Source organism: Calonectris borealis, chromosome 2 (assembly GCF_964195595.1).
Source record: "Calonectris borealis chromosome 2, bCalBor7.hap1.2, whole genome shotgun sequence".
Classification (NCBI taxonomy): Eukaryota; Metazoa; Chordata; class Aves; order Procellariiformes; family Procellariidae; genus Calonectris; species Calonectris borealis.
Window position 1 is genome coordinate 118,661,696 of NC_134313.1, and position 20,262 is coordinate 118,681,957.

Below are 20,262 nucleotides of genomic sequence, written 5' to 3' on the forward strand. Positions count from 1 at the left end.
CAGCACTTATTGTGCCTGGGCAGGGCTTCAGAAGTAAATTTGAAGTACGGGCGATTTATAGATCAGGAACAACACGCGTATGTGAATTGTGAACAGTTTAGAGACATCTACATTTGATTTGCAATCGTTCTTAAACCTATACCTCCACAAAGAAATTCTCACCAGCTGGGATGCCTTTAAGAGTTTATGTATATATGAAAATAGCCACACCGTATGCTGGACCAGTTGTGCTTTCTACCTGTATAAATGAACTTCACCTTTATCTCCTGTGAATTTTTGGGGCTGCTGAGATGCAAGCTTACATCTGAAAAATGATACTCTGTTCTGAACCGGTGCGGTCACAGACCTGCATTAGTAGCGGGTGAGCATGAGCAGTCACCGTTATTTGGCTCTCAAGACCCTCCTTTGGTCACTGTGACTTCCACAAAAAATTTCCTCTTTTCGTCCCCATCATCTCACAGTTTGCAAGTAACACAGAGTGAAGGTGGATTGCTGATTAGGTTCCAAGGCTAATTTTCTCACATTTTAAAGGCTAAGATTCGATTCTGCTTAGGGGGAGAGAAACAGAGGAGAAACACTGCAGGAAATGGCGCCGCTTCCTCTGACCCCTGCTCCCCCCAGCTCCCTCCCCATTCCCCTCTCTGCATGCCCGCAGCTCGGCTCCCCGTGCCCTGTCAGCCCCAGACTGGCAAAAGAGGGGAATGGGGGAAAAATGACCTTTGGAGACTGAGCAGCGAGGGGGCCTGGGGCGGGGTAACGGCCCGGGGAGGCGGTTAGAGCCGTTGGGGGGTGACAGGTGGGTGGCCGCAGGGCGTCCCCAGGCGAGTGGCTGGTCCAGGACAGGGGCCAGGTGTGTTCGCGGGCGTGGGGTTGGGGGTGCCCGTCTGCTCCCGGGGGGGCCCCTGTCTCAGCGGTGAGCAGGCACCCAAGCCGTTGCGCGACAGAGTGCTTGTCGTGGAGGATGTGTGTCGAAACACGGGGTGCACGAGCGTCCTGGTTATGGGAACCTGCGTAGCCTGCTGCCCCTGAGCTGCCGTGTGCCCACGCATTCGTTCACTCATCCACGTTTCTGTGCGTACGTGTGTGTGCATGCCAAAGGGGCACTTAGGCACAAGCGTGCGTGCGCGTCTGCACACCCAGGCGTCTTCATGGAGAGGGTCTGCGCAGATGGGTGCGCACCTGTGTAACGGAGGTGTGTGCTTGCACGCTTGGGTGCCTGCAGGAGGATGCGAGTCTTTGCATGTACTTGTGGAAGCATGCAGGCGTGCATGTGTCTGCAAGCTGAAGTGCGGTGTACCTCAATGAGCGTTTTCCAGCCGTGATTTTTTGTATTTTATCCAGTTTCATAGAATCCAAGGGTAGGGAGCAGATGGTCCATCAGAGTGCTACCTAGGAGCATGCAGCTGTCATACACAAGTGCTTATGCACAGGGAACTATGTGTCTGTCTGTATGTATGTATACACAGGTGCATGTCAATACCTCACAAGCGCTGGGAGATTTTCATGTATATAGGTGTATGAAGATTTGTGCCGAGATATTGAATGTCTATCTGCAAAGAATGTGCATATTTGAACGTCAGTTTGACAGTGTATCTGAGTGTGCACCCAGGTCTATTTTTATATGTGAATAGTCTGAGGAAGCAGTTTTGGTTGTAAAGAGTGTGGTAAGAGGTGTAGTGTGTGGATAGCAAAATGCCTTGTATCAAGATTAGAGAAGCATGTTGCCTGTATCATAGATAACGGAGAAAATGTGCTTCTCTGTTCATGTTTTGTCAGTGTAATACTGACTGTATTACTGAGAGAATGTGTTATGCGAAAATTTTATTTAAAAGTGTAGATGTCACATGTATCTTCACATCTGTCTCGTACAGCCACTATGCCAGACTAATATGTATGCTTGTGTACATATAAGTCATCGCTTTTCATGTATCCTACAAGATAAGAACCCTGATTTGAGGTCATTAGAGTTGAAGCTCTTTAATCAATATTTTTTTGAAATGGTCCACTGTTACATCAGCTCTTCTGAACAGAGTAATTTTAAGCTTGAAAAATTGTTGAGGCCAGACCCTAACAAATTAAGAAACTAAATTTTATTCTGTTTCCTGTGCTATGTGGGTGTTGCAAATAAATTGTATATTGCTCCACAGAATTCTGACACAGGGTGTTAACTGCCATTGTTGTAGGGGCTTCAGTTGAGTTAATTTTTAAGGGAATCAGAAGGCAGCGCTGTGTTGAAAACCATATAAATCAGTTCTGCATGTCACATGTTCTTTTAAAAAACTGCTAAATGTGCTTTGTGTTTTGAATATTCGTGTTTTGAATATATGTTTCCTATAATCACAGGGAAATGGCAGGCAAGAAGAAAGAAACCCAGCTCCAGGTATAAATCCTAATAACTTGAACAATTCTAGAGATGAATAGATTTTTTTCTGCTTTTTTAAGATGTTAAAATGTCAATTCATTTTATTTCAGGCCATAATAACCAATCAAAATGAGTGGGATGAAATGTTGCTGACAAAAGGTGTAGTAGGTACTAACAGTTACTATTTTCTCTTTAATCTCTCATGAAAACATTTACAGTTTTTCATACTTGTATATCATATCATCTTTAATGGATACTTGTCATAACTCTAGAAGAGTAGTACCATATTATATTTTAAATAAAGGTTATATTAATATATTTATAAATGTATATATTGTGTTTACAAATATATACTGTCTTCTCTGATAAATAAATATTGTCACAATTCATATTATCCATTATTTTATGCACTGCTATAGACGGTTGTTTAAAAAATACCTTTCCAATATGGTATCCTGTATGGTAGGAGGTAGGACACTTCTGTGGAAGTTTTTCCCTAAAATCTTGTAAAGACTAAATTAATAATGTAGAGTTGTACTTAGCAGTCAGTCGGTCAGCATTCTTGAGAGTGCATGTTCTATGATGTGTATTATCCCCAGTTTTCCGTTCGTTCAGTCCAATAACAATGTCTCCTAGACCTACTAGGAATTCTATTTGGGTAGAAGGAACAAATCTGTAATGGGATGATATCTACAGAGGAGTAGTAGTGGGAAAAAAACTATCTGCTTATGAAGGTAAAAACCCTGTATAATAAAGATCTAGATAAGAATGAAAGCCAACAGTGGGAAAAGAAATAGAACAATTAAAAGGAAAAGGAATATGAGAGAAATGTAGCTGTTTGGATTAATCATCTCAAATAGTATTGTGAAGTAGGTTGTTGATGTCAAAAGTAATTGAAATAAAAGAAGAAACCATGATGTGTCCACTGAATACATTGATGTATTCATGACACATTCATTGACTAGGAGAGGACTGAAAGATGCATATGAACGCCTTCCCAGTACTGTTCCAATACACTCATAAATATGTCTCATTTTATAAGTTCCACAAGTCAGCTGTTTGTAATTCCAAACTATTACATTTTAGTAATAGATGTGTATCAAGCTTGGTGCGGTCCTTGCAAAGCTGTGACGAATTTATTCAGAAAACTGAAGAATGAGTTTAGTGAAGATGATGATGTGTTGCATTTTGCAGTGGTAAGGATGTAAATTCTGCATGGAATTTTATTTACATTTTATTTTCAATATACATTTTTATCTGTCTGCATATACAGAGCTTTCATTTTACTGTCCTTATACCAAGTGGTCATAATTTTGGCCTGGTTGCCTCTTCTTCTGCATATCTCCTTGTAAGGCTTTGTTTAAAGGTAGATCAGAAATCGTAATAAATATGAAAGAAACTACAATAGAAAGCGAGCTGATATCCCACAACTTTTGTTTTCCTTTATGAGATTGCAGAAACATTCAAAAGCCAGGCTATATGATTTTTAGTTTTAAGGCTGTACATTATCGATTATCATATTTAAAATTCTTACATCCCTGAAAAATGCTGTTACACCTTTCCCCCAAATATTCCTTTGTATTTCATTTTTAAGAGAACAAAAAGGGAGAATTGAAAAATAATTTATCACAAAACTATAGTAGTAAAAATATTCCTCTACACTAGCACTATAAAAGATGAGGTATATATCATATTTGAAGTAGATAAATTTGTTTCACAGATTCAGTTCCTCCCAGATGTTGACCAAGCTCATCCTTTTTCATGTTACTGAAAACTTCCAATTGCCTGATCAAAGCATTTTTGCAGAAAATACATGCATTGTTCATACACAAAAAAAAGTAGTGTTTATACACAGAGATTATCTCAAGTGCTTTCACAGAATTGACCACTTGTCACAAAGAACTTAATGTAGTGAATGGTCTCTTCTGTCAAGACTGCATGGACTACTTCCTCATTAATGTATGTCATTATAACCTACTTGGGAAAACAGTATTAGGATAAGGTATTTTTCCATGATCAGCTGCTGTAATAGGAAGGGAGGCCAATCCCATGTTACCAAACCAGTTCTTTCTTCATCACCAGCCAGTGCCGTAAGGGCTGTTAGTTGTATTTAAGACTGCAGTTTGAGTGTGTAACACCAAAGTTTAGAATACTTCTATATTTCTTGCAGGCAAAAAGAGATAGATATATATATACACACATGCATGCATATACACACTTACATAAATAAATAATCTTTTTCATCTGACTTCAGGCAGAGGCTGACAGCATTCCGACTCTGCAACCATTTAGGAATACATGTGAACCTGTGTTTCTTTTTTGTGTTGTAAGTACATCACATCAGTTTCTTTTAATGCGCTGCCTACTTTTGCATTAATTTTTCAGTAGATTAAGAAGAAATGTGAAGCTGTGTAAATCATATCTTTACATTTTACAGTATGTAGGATCATATCATCAGACGTTGTTTACTTGAGGCTGTTTCCCATGCCTAAATCTGTGGTTCTCGAGCACATTTTTATGGTGGCTGTTGCACATACAGCCACAGAAGATTTGTGGTAGCCACAGTTTTGGTAGTTACTTAGTGAGAAATCAGTATAAGTTTTCCAGGGTTCCCTCACATAAAGTGTCTACATGTGGTTACGGTGAGATGATTATTTTACGCACACCTTCCCTTAGTGAAAAAGAGTTTACATTTCCTGCCACTTCAAATTTTTTAAGATAAACAACTAAAACCGCATTTTTCACACCTGAGCAATTGTAACAATGAATCATATATTTATTATCTCTCCTTGATGGATACAGAAAGACTGTTCTCCTAGGACTCCACTGTAGAACACTGCTCACTTATGAGACAGTTGGTTTTTTCGACTTGAGGGTGCTAGGATTTGAATTCCCACAACTAAGGGCCAAGAACAATGACACTTTCAGGACACTTTCAGGTTTGAATTTGAATGCTGCCAAGTGCAGTTGGCAGTATCTTCGATCACCAGCAGTTGGCTTCACTATGGTGCTCCTGAGTATGGTAGAGCACACACTAAAACATAACGCAAATGAAAAGATAGAAAACTCCATGTTACAGAAATTAGGAGCTAGTCAATTCCATATTTGCATTTACTTCTGACTGTACTATTTATGGTGAGCCTAGAAATAAACACAGAAAATGAGGCAGAAAAGGAAGGGAGGAAGTAAAAGTAAGAAAAGTTAATTCTGAACTAGTAGAGGCAGTAGTAGATTTGGTATTCACTTCAGTGGGCATAGGAAGTGGTCCTGTTGCTGGAACAAATAGCAAGATAGAGCATGTTCCAAAACTCAAGTTAAATGTGTAAACTAACCGACAAAAACTCACTAAGGGTGTTATTTTCTCTTTTACAGAATGGCAAAATTATTGCAATAGTGAGAGGTGCAAATGCTCCTCTTATAAGTAAGAAAGTAACAGAGCTAGTGCAAGAAGAGAGGGAAATTGCAGCTGGACAGAAGGAACGTGCTGAGGTACTCACAAAACAGATACTTAAATATAAATGAGTAATTTTATTACACTTACATGGTTTCTTTCAATGCCTATGATAGTGTTTTCCATAACGTAATGTTTAATTTTTTGTATTTTTTTCTTGACAGTATAGTGACATGTGTGAGGGTTTTTTTTTTTTAGAAATTTCCATTAAATGGTACTTGATAAAAACTTAAGAAATTTACAGATTAGCCTATTAATGCAAGAACTGGAGAGATGGACGAAATGTCACTACCACATAAAGGTTTTAGTCATCTATTTTCTTTCAGGACTGAGTATTTTTCATACATAACTTAGTAAGAATGCATCATACGAAACAAAGACAGACATGGGAAATAGCCATGTCTCATTGCTTGTTTGGAGTGAAAATGGAGATCAAAGAACTCCGCTTACAGCAAAAGGAAACTTTTAACAAACTGTAGCTCAGTTTAGGAAAATCAGGCTAGCCCAAGGTCTTTCCTAGAACTGCTCACTTTCCTGGGTAGCAAATATGTTATTACATTAAGATGAAAGTGTTGTAAAGATCTGACAGCTGTGTTTGGTGACTTTAGCTTCACACTGGTGATGTACTGTATTTACAATTACCTTAGGTAGATGAACTTGTTTTCCTAGAAGAGAAATCATCAGAAGAGACTGTTGAGGAGAATGTACCCAAGGGTAAATATATTTGGTTTATTTTAGAAATGTTAACAGAAAGAAAAAGAACAAATATCTTTTTAGTTATTTGATTAAGAATTGTGTATGTCCAGCATCAATAGACTTTCCTTTGAGTCAATAACATGAGAGGTTATGACTGAGGATATCAAACTAAGCGGAAGCTTTATTTTGTAAGGAGTTAAGATATTAGACTGTCGTTAGTGTTTTCACCCCCCTTTAGGAACCTTCAGAATTCAGGTCCCTGGCACATAGCATCAGTGCTATGTGCCAGGAATTTTCCTGTGTAAAACTAATGCCTGAAAGTCACTTCTACACAGTCCCTGTGTTAGCTATGTACTTTTGTTGAGATGGTGCTTGTTAACCCTTGGATGTTCTACAGAAACACCAAGATGGGGGCAACCTGTGAAGATTGGAAGAGTTAATCTCTGAAGGAATGGCATGCCTTGTATTTTGATTATTTTTAATTAACTCTTTCACCAGAGTAGATTTAAACACTAAAGAACAGACTTACATAAGAGCAAAAATCCACAATAGTAGGATAAGGTTCAAAAAAGGTTGAAAAATATGCACCATCTGGCTTGTCAGTCTCAAATCTATGATTTATTTCAAGCTTGTCATGAGCTGGGACCTACATCTTTCCTATTCTTATTGTTATCTGTGGCTATTGAAGCTTCCTACTACTTCATATATGCAGAGAATGTCATTTGGCAATGTTCAGATGGAATAAACTCCTCTGACCTCTCTCCTCCTCTTCTTTATCTTGGCCTTTTTTTCCTGTGATAAGGCATTTGACCACTGTCACAGATTAAGCTGCGTCCATTCTCCTTCCTCTTCATGTCCTCTTTATTGTATGGTTCAAGTGACATGTTCCTGACCTCAGCTTTAAACCCTCTGAGACCTAGTAGTCCAGTGTTATAAATCCTTTAGCAATTATATACAGACTTCGCACTAATCCGCAGAACCTAAATGTGCAACAAAATCAGGCAACAATTTTCAGCTTGGATTCAGCTTCAGGTTAGGGAATCCTTCAGAAGCCATAATACACTAACACTTTGTGGTAATAATTTCCTTACCGCATGCAGGTGCCTATGAGTGTTTTCTAGTATTGGAAACAAGAAATAGTCTGGTGTTTCCATTAGAGCTATCAAGTTCTTCTACAGTTTTGGGAACTGATTGAATTACATGCTAACGCTTGACTGTAAACCTCAGATTCTGCAAAGAAAAATGTAGTTTATGTTCTCTTCTGACCACTGTCTGTCATTTTGCAAGGATCCGTATGTTATGGATGTTGTAACTGTATGTCTACAACCAGGAACACCTCTTGTTTTAAACATTAGATTGTGTTAGCAGGTATGTGTTACTTCAACAGTTATTTATTGCAAATGACTTCAGCATCCACAGTGCTAAGGAAACAAACATCTACTGTGACAAGAAATGTATATTTTACTGGAAATCTCCAATATTCATACAGATTTTCACTTAGTGATTTTTCCTTAGTAATATCCATTCCTTTCACATTTCTAGTCTTGTACATACAGAGCTCCCTAGACAAAGCACTCATCTTAAATAGTAGTTTTTCCACCACACCTAGCTGCGTTTGAACCATTTCTCCACCATATGACCCAAAACACTAGTGCTTCATCAGGAATGTGGATTCCAGGGATGGCCAAAGACAGTCCCACACTCCCAAGACACTCTTTAAGTGTTGGAGTCGCTTATTTTTTTGAACCACTGTTTGGCCATCTCAATATTAAAATGGAGAATTATTTAGAAAAACCCACTTGTAAGTAATGGAAAATTCAGTTGTGTATTTATTTTGATAAATGTATTCACTGACACATGCTTTTTTCCCTTTCCCAGAAGAAGTAGTCAGATATTCTGTTGGAATTATAAAACCTGATGATGTCTTAGAGGGACGCATAGAGGAAATTAAACAAAAGGTAGACAAAATTTGAAGATTCATTCATCCTATTTAGCGTAGGCATAGTAGCAAGATGTAAGATTAAGTAGATCCTAATTTATGCCCAGGCTTTAGTACAAGACCTGTTAATGCTTCTCTGATAAGGATCATAAAAGCAAGATAATTTTGACCTGAAATAATATGGTGTTCAGATTGACACAATTGCTTTAGTATTTTATGTCACCAGGTGAGGTATGACATTGTTTCATACTGTGTTGATCAGCGACACATGAAATCTACAAACAGAAAAGTGTCTTTTTTTCCTCATTTTGCAATAGAAACAAGAACTAGAAATTGTGGTGGTGAAGATAATTCTTCGGACAGCATCTTTAAGAATCGTAGGCACACATAAATCAACTAACTAGTTCCTTATGGAAGAGAGTGTGTGCGCAGACACGTATGACAATGTATGCGTGTAGATGGCGAGGCTAATTCATGTGCACTAATAATTGTACACTAACACTTGTCAGTAGTGCAGTATTTGTTCCGGCAGTGAAGAATGTGATGCACCCTGCAAGTATGCAAGGGTGCATCCAAGGATTCAGTATTTGTTTAAGCCATCACGCAGTGAAAGAAAAATTCTTTTGCCTTTCAGAATATGATACTATAGTAATGCTCATTTCAGTTACAGGAATTTCTCACCGTTTCTGTTGCAGAAAATGCCTTGTAACAGTATACCTCAAGATAAAATTATGCTAATTTTAAAAAGTGTTATGACAGGGCCAGTGACCTTTGCAGGAAAGAAAATCAGAGTGCTGTATAGGTTGTTTCTGCAATTACTCTACCTTGGCCTGAAAGGAAGGAAGCTCAGTAAAGGCAAAAAAAGCAGGCAGTGCTTGAAAGCAATTTAGCTGGAGCTGAGCAGCTGCTAGTTGGCTCTGCCTTTGCACTGCCTTATGAAGTGTGTACCCACACTTTTTCCGCACTCAGCCTTGTCAAGGCAGTCTGGAAACACTCAGCAGCATCATAGGGGCTTTTAAAGAGCAGAGTACTGGTAAGCAGATTAATATAGGCATAGGATTAGTATTGCGGCTGGGTAGTGCCTTTGTTGTTTAGATATCAGTGTATGGTATAAACCTCATACCAGTGGGCTATGAATTTTGATATAGGTCATGTAAGTCTGCATCTCTTACACATACTTAAATTTAGTGCAGTAATGTAACTTAAAATAGATAATAATGAAATAGATTTTATTTTTGTTTATTTGCTGTTTCTAAAGCCAAGTAGTTTAGCCAAATACAATTGTTGACAAGTACACATTTATATGACTGCTATGATTATAATATAGTTTATAACAACATTTTTAGAAGTGGTTGCATGTTAATCACTCACAAAGGTTAAAACGAGTTTATTCCATGTTACATAAAAGGGATTATTAGCTACTGAATGAATACATACATTGAACTGCACTATATTTTTCACAAACATTAACTTAGTGAACATTGTAATCCTGAATTTAGTGAAGTGCTTTGAAAAGCTGGAACTTTAGTTTAGGTAAACATAGTAGTTATATTTGGAATATTTCAGAGAATTTTAAACTTAAGATAGCTTCCAAAATCAATCAATCTTTAGATTTACAATAACATATGATTTTGTATATATTCATTTTCAAATGCCACTTAATAATAACTGAATAATTACAGATTAGAGATGCAGGATTTGGCATTGAAACAGCAGAGGAGAAAATGCTAACTGAAGAGCAAATCAGAGTATTCTATGCCCGGAATAAAGAACAGGTAAAAACAAACTGAAAACCTGAACAAAAGGAACAGGTAAAACATATCATTGTAGCTATATCTGTTTGCAAATCTCTGTCTTGTAAATTTTTAATATGTTGAAGAACTGAACTAATGTAGATTTAGTACATAGAAAAAAGGAGACATTATCTGTCTTTTTTTCTTACCAACTCATACAAATATGGCTTGGTAACACTGTAACATTCCAACTAAATTAAACTGAACTCCAATTAAAAACCAAAAGATTTTGTAGTTCTTTCTGTTATCAGAATGTGTATGACCCTTAGTCATAGCCCTAAACATAGGCTGTTAGGTGCTGAAATGTAGCACAAAACCAAAATCCAGTGTCATCTATATGACAGTACGTATCTATTTGACACATACTCTTCCAGCCAGAAAATAAGTGATAGTATCTATTACGTTTTTTCTTCTTTACAGCTTTTATCACGAGATAGTACTGGGAATAAGCATGTGCACAGGCAGAAAGAGAAAGCATCTCCATTGAAGTTTATTTTTCTGGCCTTATCCTATATTAGGGGACAACAAACAGCTAAGGACAGACAGAAAGTTCAAGAAAACAATGAAATTATGCTGGTCACCATTAAATGGCAGTAGTCTAGCAAAAAAAAAATTGTCAAAAGCTTTGGCAGTATGATAGATAAAGATAACTCTGTAGAAGGATCTGAATCACAAAAATGAAGCTGCTTAGCAAGTATTTATACCTTCTCCTATTTAAGATCTTCATAAGATAAACAGAGGCTGGAATTATATGCAGACAACTAGTTTGTTTGATATTATTAGAGGGCCCAATGGAAGGGATCAATGAAAGGGTTGGCATAATCAAAAGAAGAAGCTGGGAAAGTATTCCTGTGGTATTCCAAATGAATGAGAGTGAGACAAGATGGTTCCTACTGAAGCCAGAAGGAAAAAAGAAATCTGATAGTAACTACCAGATGGCTGCACCATGGTTTAGAAGGGAAGTAACAGGGAGAGCTTCTAAGGAATTGTGAAGAGCTTGGTTTTGGCAAAGCTGGGATTCTTATTTAGACAGAAACAGTTTTGAAATAAAGGTAAAAATAAGTTATCTTCATGGGAACAGCAGCCAAATTTGAGATTAGTTAGGTGTAGAGGGAGACATGTGAGGAGTAAAGACAGGGGAAAAGTATGCAGTGTTTGATATATGGCAGCACTACTACACCGCAGCAGACCCTAGTCAACGTTAGGACAGGGAGAATAACAAAACTACTATGAACTATTAGAAGCAGTTCAGAGGCCCCTATGCAGATTGAGAAGCCAATTATTTGCCATTCTTTAAGTGTAATTCTAAGCTGAAAAATATTTATGTTAAAGTAACGATATGGGATATAGATTCCTTTGTACTCAGTGGGCAAAATTATTCCTGATTTAATACTCTGCAAGCTTGCTGAAGCTCCAGAGGCTACCTGTTATAAAAGAATGGAGACTCAAGGTAATAGACCTTCAGATATAACCGGAAGCAGAAATTGTTTCTTTTTAATGATGAAACTGGGTGAACCAGGAGACCCAAATCTAATAGCCACATCTATTTCTTTTAATGTGAACAAGTGTACTTTTGAAGCCACAACAGTATAGATACTCCCTTTATGCATTGTACTCAATGTTTTTGTATTTGCATTCATTCTGTCTCTTTTGAGTTAGTTCGTCTTGTGAAACGGGTTAAGTTTATGCATAGATATGAAGATAATTGAAAGAGAAAAGCAATTAATTGAAAGCACATGTGAATATTTCACCCTCATATTATTAAAGGAAAAATGTATCATACACAATCTGATGAGGGTGACTGGTAAAGAAAAGATTTAGTCAAATATTTAAAAGGAGAGAAGATATTTGAGGAAATTCACAATATTGAAGAAAAAGGTGACATACAAGCAAAAAAAGATTAAAAACTCACAACAGCTTCAAAAGTTATTTTCTGATGAAAATGTACATTTATAGGTTTGAAGGTTGAAACTGAAGGCATGAAAAGAACATAGCAAAGAGAATGAAAGAAAAGCCTGCAAATATCTCAGTGTTCTATATTTGCAGCCAGCTACACGATTTTTAGTTTCAAAAATTATGCCTGGAACTGAATTGCAGTTTGTTGTGTCACACTATATGTGTTACTGCAAGCATAGCATTTGATCACATTGAGTTTCTAGATCATTTTCTTCACTCATTTGCATTTTAACCTGGAAGAACATGTGCTTAATGTAATTTTACGACTTCACTTGCCTCAATTAATTGTATTTTAGACATTTTATAGTGTTGTTGTCTCAAATGATTGATCAAAAAACTTCCCAAACAATTTGACAGGGTTTTGAGTAATGTATATGAATGCCATTTTAAAGCAGGAATTATGAGTTACTTTGGAAAGGATGGATTTGTTACTTTGGAAAGGATTATCTAATTTCTGATGATAAACTCTGAGTTCCTGCAATTCATAGGGGAAAAATTTTGGTTTTTTAGCCTGATTTTGAGGATTTCGTTCAATTCATGATGAGTGGACCATGCCACGTTTTGGTAATCACTAAAAAAGAAGCAACTGATGCTATTCCTCACTGGAAAGAACTACATAAATCAAGTGAGAGTATGCCTGATGAGCCTGAGGCTGAGAAGCCAGACAGGTAACTAACAGCAAAAATGTGTCTGTGATGTGATTCAGTTACCGTATTTGGAGCACACCATAAACCAAGGCACATTCTTGCAGACACTCACGTGCCCGTGTGCACAGGGTCCAGGGGATAGGCAGAGTTCTTCATCTGTTTTTTCACAAGCTCATCACTAGAGATGCAACCACAGTTCCTGTGGGAATACAGAAACTCCTTGCTTCCTAGGTAAAGACAGCAAGCAAAGGGCACTGATCTCTTGCCATTTCTGAACTAGCCTTGAATGGGTTGTCAGACCGATGGGACCAGTGCTATGCTTCAGAGCTGATGTACTCCATGCAATTCCACTTCATACTAGTTCACCCAGACAAAGTGACTGCCAGCTTTGCTTACTGAGGGTTGCAGCCTTGACCATGTTTACTCCTATGGATGCTGGGAAGCTGTAGATGTGGCCCAAGGCAGACTAGGGGACACCTGAAGCATGCTGTGCTCCCTGGGACCACTCTGTGAAAGCCAGCAAACAAGTGGGAGGGTTTTGGGTTTTTCCCCCCCTGCCTCCAAGATGCATAAAAACATTGGAAGGATTAGCTGTTCACAACCGTGGTATCTTGAAATATCTGGTTTTCTCCTATGCCAAATATTGGTAGAGAATTTTAAAGAGGATGATAGTTGTATACACAACATCAGACAATAAAGAGAGTGTTCACAAAAATTCAAATATTGGATCAGGTTTTATATTTAGACATGAGATTTACTTGAAGCAACATGAATTTAAATACTTTGTTCCAAAAAAGAACTTGTCATAATAATTGATATTTTTGTTGATGCCTGCTGTATCCCTTTCTGCATTAATTTAGTACAACTGAGGAATATTGCATTTTCTGTAAGTGACCCAGAGTGACTGTATTTACATAGCTAAATAAACCTTAGAAATACAGGCAACTAACAATGAGAAGTATCTCTGTTAAAGACAATTCTGTAGTGCTATCATTTTTTTTTTCATGCTGTACATGAATTAAGCACAATCCTTTTATTGATCATTCATTATATACTGTACACTTGTCAGTGGTAATTCTGTCTAGTGAAATAGAAAGACTATTTTGAATAAGCTAGAGGGGAATTAGAGAAGCTGCATGGCTGCGATTTCTCTTTCGTAGCACATGACAAGGCACTTTTTGAGAAGATTAGTAATTCTCTTCTCAGAAACATTACTTCAGTCATGAATCTGAATTTAATAGAAATTTAGTTTGGCATGCTATTCTTATGTTTCACTAACCTTTAAGAAAGTACATTTGCAAGAAGTCAACTGTTAACACAATGCATGCAGTGACTTAAATACTGTATTACTTTGTATCTCATTAGGTTGGAAGGAACCGTGGAAACTGAGAGTATATTAAACATATGTGATGTGCAAGACAGTGTAGAAGATGCCAGCAGGCAACTTGCCTTTTTTTTCCCAAATTTTGATAAAAAGACAGACCAAAAAATTGAAAAGACTTTGGCCTTAATTAGACCTTCTCTCTTAAAGGAAAGACGACGTAAGTGTTAATAACTACATTTTCCATTTAGGGTATATAAAAAGTCTCATATTTTGAACTTTAAAAATTCTAACTCTACTAATGAAATGTTCTTACATTATATTGTCTCCCCAGCATTAAGCTGACAGTAATCTTTGTCAGGAAAAAAGTTACATGGTTAATGTTTTTGATATGTTGAGAATGTAAATGTCCATGCTATTTTGTTCCTTTGCCTGCTTTGTCAAGAATGTATTTAGATTGTATGTTTGGATGAAATGTTTCTAGAAGACCTCTCAGAGAAGCTAGCAATTTCAAAGTATAGTGTAGGGGATCGTACTTTCTGTTGTAATAAAGCGTTATCCTTGAATGACAAGTCAAAGGTAGATCAATGGCAAGGTGAAAAAGATCTGACCCCGGATGTTCTATGCTGCATAAGGTAGTGCTGCACAAAGACAGGTCTATACAGACGATGTTTTTACATATTAAATCAGAAAATCTACCCCATTAGAATGAAGCTCCATCCAAAAAATTTTACTTTTCTTCTCAAGCATATATTTTCATTTTTTCCTAGATTCTAGATAGCACCTTTATTTCTAACTTGGAATCTCTGTATTGGAAATAACCTATACACAGAGATCTGAAAGACTACAATTTTGACCTCTCTTTGTGTATTTATTGTCTTGATCGTTATCTAGTATTTGCTTAGAGCAGCAGTTTTGCAGTCCATATATAGGCAATTATAGAGTCATTTTGACTTGTACCAAACACTGTTTACTTATGTTTGTGGTCTTGTAAAACTTAGTCAAATGAATATTCACTTATTCAAAATCCTTAGACCTTCTTTGGGTGATAGTAGCACATATCATATTTCTCAGTCAGGAATTCCTACTGAGGTTTCTGAAGTGAGAGAAAGCCTTAAGAAGATGAGCATCGGCTTTCGGAGTGTCCAGGCAACTACTGAAGCCCTCTAGCAGTTGCTTTAAATTAGTCTTCTCTTCTTCAGTTAAGAAATTAATTTACCTGTAAAATTTAAGATTATGATTGGAAAATCCATGACATTTTTTGCAAGTGTGCAAATTAATGAATGGATGGCAATTTAGCATTATTTCAATATTTTAAACAGATTCTATCATGCAAAGAATAAAGGATGATGGCTTCAAAATAGCAATGCAAAAAGAAATAATCCTATCTGAGGAACAAATACGTGAATTTTACAAAGAACATGAAAATCAAGACTACTTCCCAGCCCTTCTAGAGCAAATGACCAGGTACGTTGAATGAAAAATCAACATGTGGATCTATAAATAAGATTGAAATTTTTACAATTAATAATTATCCTGAGTAATACACGACTACAAAATACCCGTGTATCTGAGAGTTTAGTAAAACTCAAAAACAGGACCAGACAACTGCAGAAAATGAGATCATCCCCAAGTATAGTAGATAGGCTGGGAAACTGCCCGGTAGAAAAGGACCTGGGGGTGCTGGTTGAGAGCTGGCTGAACATGAGCCAGCAGTGTGCCCCAGTGGCCAAGAAGGCCAAGAGCCTCCTGACCTGTATCAGAAATAGTGTGGCCAGCAGGAGTAGGGAAGTGATCGTGCCCCTGCAGTCAGCACTGGTGGGGCCGCACCTCGAATACTGTGTTCAGTTTTGGGCCCCTCACTACAAGAGGGTCATGGAGGTGCTGGAGCGTGTCCAGAGAAGGGCCAGGAAGCTGGGGAAAGGGCCTGGAGCACAAGTCTTATGAGGAGCGACTGAGGGAACTGGGACTGTTTAGTGTGGAGAAGAGGAGGCTGAGGGGAGACCTTATTGTGCTCTACAGCTACCTGGAAGGAAGTTCAGTGAGGTGGGTGTTGGTCTCTTCTCCCAAGTAACTAGCGATGGGCCGAGAGGAAATGGCCTTAAGTTGCGCCAAGGGAGGTTTAGGCTGGACATTAGGAAAAATTTCTTTACTGAGAGAGTGGTCAAGCCTTGGAACAGGCTGCCCAGGGAAGTGCTTGAGTCACCATCCCTGGAATTATTTAAAAGACGTGTAGATGTGGTGCTTAGGGACATGGTTTAGTGGGCATGGTGGTGTTGGGTTGACGGTTGGACTCGATGATCTTAGAGGTCTTTTCCAACCTTAATGATTCTATGATTCTATTCTATGATTCTAGATAAATAAATCAGGTTTTTAAAAATTACTAGCTACTCCATATCTCTGCATGTAGGATGTTGAAGTCAGTGGCCAGTTCCAATGATTTGGGTGAAAACAGTTGAGCTCTGCTCTGGAAGGCTGCCGAGGAAAGGAGGAAAAATAAATAGTGTTTTGATATTGCCTTTATATGAAGTTGGGACATGGCTGGGATAAATACAAAAACTTAGGAGCTGATGAGCATTTTTATGTCTAATAATAAAGACATAGCCCAATTCTACAACATTCTTGCTGTCATGTTAACATTCAGTAACTTTGAAATTTAAATTTGTGTTTAAGCCCCATAAGGTTTTATCAGACTGTAGCTGTTTAAATGGAGATGGGTTTTTAAATCCTCCAGTAGTAGGGCTTATTTTCCTGGCCTGGACTGTGTATAATCAAATTCCTTTTACAAATTACAGAGTTTAATATTTGATGTTTTTAATGCCAGTTTTCCTGTTTTACAGTGGTCCAACTCTTGTACTTGCTCTAACACGAGAAAATGCTATAGCACACTGGAGATATTTATTAGGCCCGAAGACTGTTGAAGAGGCTAAGAGGGAAAATCCAAACAGGTAACACTTACAATAGTAAACGATGATTCACAGCTTCCAATTTCCTTTCACATTCCTCATCTCAATGAATACTACATTCCAACTGGTGTAACTATAGTGCCATCATCTGGAAACTGATATATATTTCTGCAGTTTGTTAAGCTTTTCTTGGAAGAAGTGTTGTATTACACATAGTGACTTTAGCATTTTTTAAGAAATAATGGCTACTAAACATGATGAAAATCTGAATTTAAAAACAGGTATTGAAGCAAAAGAAAATCTCTTGAGTCAGAGAAAAATCCCTGACTGCTAGAAGCACATACCACAGGAAGAATCCACCTGTAATAATCTTTTTATAATCCTGCTCTGGCGGTCGTATGAACAGGTTACTTGGCTATTAAGTTGAATCTTTGTGACCTTGGACGGCAATTTTTAGACTTTGTGGTCTACAGAAGTATTGTTATTAATTTTCTACATGCAAAAAACAGTGGTAATATCTCATGCTTATTGATTTTTTTGCTTGAAATAGCACCATTATTTTTTAGAACAGATGCTTATTTTCTTACCTTAATGAAAACTTTCTATCAGTAGCGTATTTTATTTGTGACTAAGTTTCTTCTACACATTTTATAAATTAACATCTTAGTTTTACCTGCTTATTTTATTGTGCTAAGAAACTGCTGTGGTATCACCTTACCTGTTGTGTTTCATTAAGCAAGGACTATTATTATCTTGGAAATATAACAAGATGACAGTTAGGATGGAAGGTGTTCATATTTCAGGTGGTTAATTAAAAAGCTGATTGTTCTTTCTGTAGACAATGAAGGTTTCTTACTCCTACAGAGAGATCATCAAACACTTAAGTCGCCAGATCAACATTAATTTATATTCACTGGGTTAAGGCTAGTCATAGTTGAAGCTCAAAATGGCTATACCTTTAAGTAACTTACTCTTTTAATGACTCTTAGTTTACGTGCACAGTATGCAATCAACAACATACCTATTGGTCAGCTGCATGGTAGTTCTACACCCGATGATGCTGAGAAGGAATTACAGTTCTTCTTCCCCCAGGAGCACACACTGGCATTAATCAAACCTGCTGCTGCTAAGGAGCATAAAGGTAAGCGATCTAGAAAGTATGGGCTATGTCTACAGATGTAATTTCTACAAAATATTAGCAATGTACACTGCAGTAAATCATGTCAGGTGCATTATTTTATTCTCTGAAATGCTTTTTCCGTGCAGAGAAATGCTTTTACAGGGCTTGCATAATTCATATTGAGGTCTCAAGTGTCACATTTCCTTTGCCTATAGCTCTTTCTTCACAAGAATGATAGTGAATTGAAGTGAGAGAGTTCTTAGCTAAGTTAAACAGTTTAAAAGCCAGGCACTTGTGCAAACTAGCCATCCAGCATCCTTTTAAGTCAAAGGAGAGGGACACTTTCCAAATTCATGTTACTTACTTCAGACAGATATCTCTACTGACTCAAAAGGGGTCATCGCTCAATTAGATGCATTCCCATCCTTGGTTTAGCTCGCTATTAGACAAAGGGAATGAGGAGGAAAGTTAAAGTAAAAAGAACACTATTTACAATTTGGAATCTTACCTTAAAGATTTTTGCTGCCACTTTTTTTTAACCCCTCTATCCAGAGCCTCTGGCATTCGTCTTTTCTGTCCTAACAAATTTCAGTAGTCTTTCTAATGTTAATTCATCATTGGCTTTTGTGAGTCTTTCTTCCCCTCTTGTAACAATCCAGATTGATTTTAGCAGGCCAACTGGTGTGTGATAGAACATTATAACTACAGTCCACATTCTGTCCAATGTGAGAAGCAACAGTGAATGCTACTGGTACAGTTTATGAGTCTGGGTTTGTCACCTGCATAGAGATGGATTAGCGCAATGACAATGGTTTCTGTATATTTTAGAGGACTGTTGAAGTGTTTGTCATATTGTCCATGATTTTTTGATAGTGTAAGTAGAATTTTAATAGATATTGGAGATTTTTTTTAAAAAGCATCTAGTATTTTCTCAAATTTTCAAAGTATGGGTAGTTTTTTTGCATCTAAACTTTTTAAATTTTTTTGCATCTAAACTATTTCAATCAAGAACGAGTTTGCTTCTTATTCTCCTAGATGACATTATGCAAAAAGTTAAAGATGCTGGATTTGCCATCTCAAAGATTAAAGAAGAATCTTTAACTCATGAAATGGCTACACAGTTTTATAAGGATCACGAAGGAAAACCCTTTTTTGAAGACTTAGTGTCTTGTATGACTGAGTAAGTGTCTCATTATATACAATATACATATATATACAATACATATTTATACACAATACTGAGGTATGTAAGTATACATCAAACTTCGAATTTACAGTACCAACAAAACATGCTACATCCAAAATGGGCTAAGGATTTTACACTCTGTCACTCTTTTGGGCAAGTTTAGTGGCTTCTAGCATGGAGTGCTCTTCCTTTAAAGGGAAGATTTAAAATTCTTTCCAAATTTATGGATAGTGACTGTTATTTTGGATTTTTTTTCCAAAAAAAGAAATAATTTCTGATGGAATCCTTGTTCTTCTCACGCAGGACAAATATCTTCCTCAAAATATTGTTAGTACAGCTGTTGATAAAACAGTATGTATTGTCTTGCTTCAGAAATTATTGAGTGAGAAATTTTTTAGGACAAAAAGTCCAAATCCAAATAGCTGATCCTCATAATCTTTTTGGCTTTCAAATACAGGATATTGTCTTCAACAAATCACTCAGAAACAAATTTTAAAATTTAACCGGTTTAACAAAATTCAGATAGCGTAATGCTTACCATAACCCTTCATGGTACCTCTGAAGCTAAGTCTGCATCAAAGCTAAGTCTGCATCTCAGAATAGTGTAAGAGCTTTCTTATATTGATTTTACAGGGGCCCATCAGTGGTAATGATCTTAACAAAGGAAAATGCTGTGGAAGAGTGGAGGCAACTAATGGGTCCATGCGATCCAGAATTGGCAAAAGAAACCTCTCCTGAATCAATTCGAGCTCAGTTTGCACAAGATATTTTGTCTAATGCTGTTCATGGATCATCTACTAGAGAACATGCACTGAAAAGCATTGAGTGCGTATTTGGAGAGCTTGATATAGATTGAAGAATTAAGATGCAATCTCTGAAAATTTA

At 37.2% G+C, this 20,262-nt stretch overlaps 1 protein-coding gene across 1 annotated transcript; it reads left to right on the forward strand.

Annotated features, from left to right (window-relative positions):
- Positions 1 to 2,347: 2,347 nt before the first annotated feature.
- NME8 (NME/NM23 family member 8) lies at positions 2,348 to 20,233 on the forward strand. The gene is made up of 15 exons (XM_075140737.1): positions 2,348 to 2,380; positions 2,473 to 2,530; positions 3,449 to 3,558; positions 4,617 to 4,688; positions 5,735 to 5,851; positions 6,461 to 6,527; positions 8,388 to 8,467; positions 10,131 to 10,223; positions 12,708 to 12,865; positions 14,210 to 14,385; positions 15,488 to 15,632; positions 17,006 to 17,113; positions 18,061 to 18,212; positions 19,227 to 19,371; positions 20,011 to 20,233. The coding sequence occupies exons 1-15, from the start codon at positions 2,348 to 2,350 to the stop codon at positions 20,231 to 20,233; spliced, it is 1,737 nt and encodes a 578-aa protein (XP_074996838.1).
- The last annotated feature ends 29 nt before the right edge of the window (positions 20,234 to 20,262 follow it).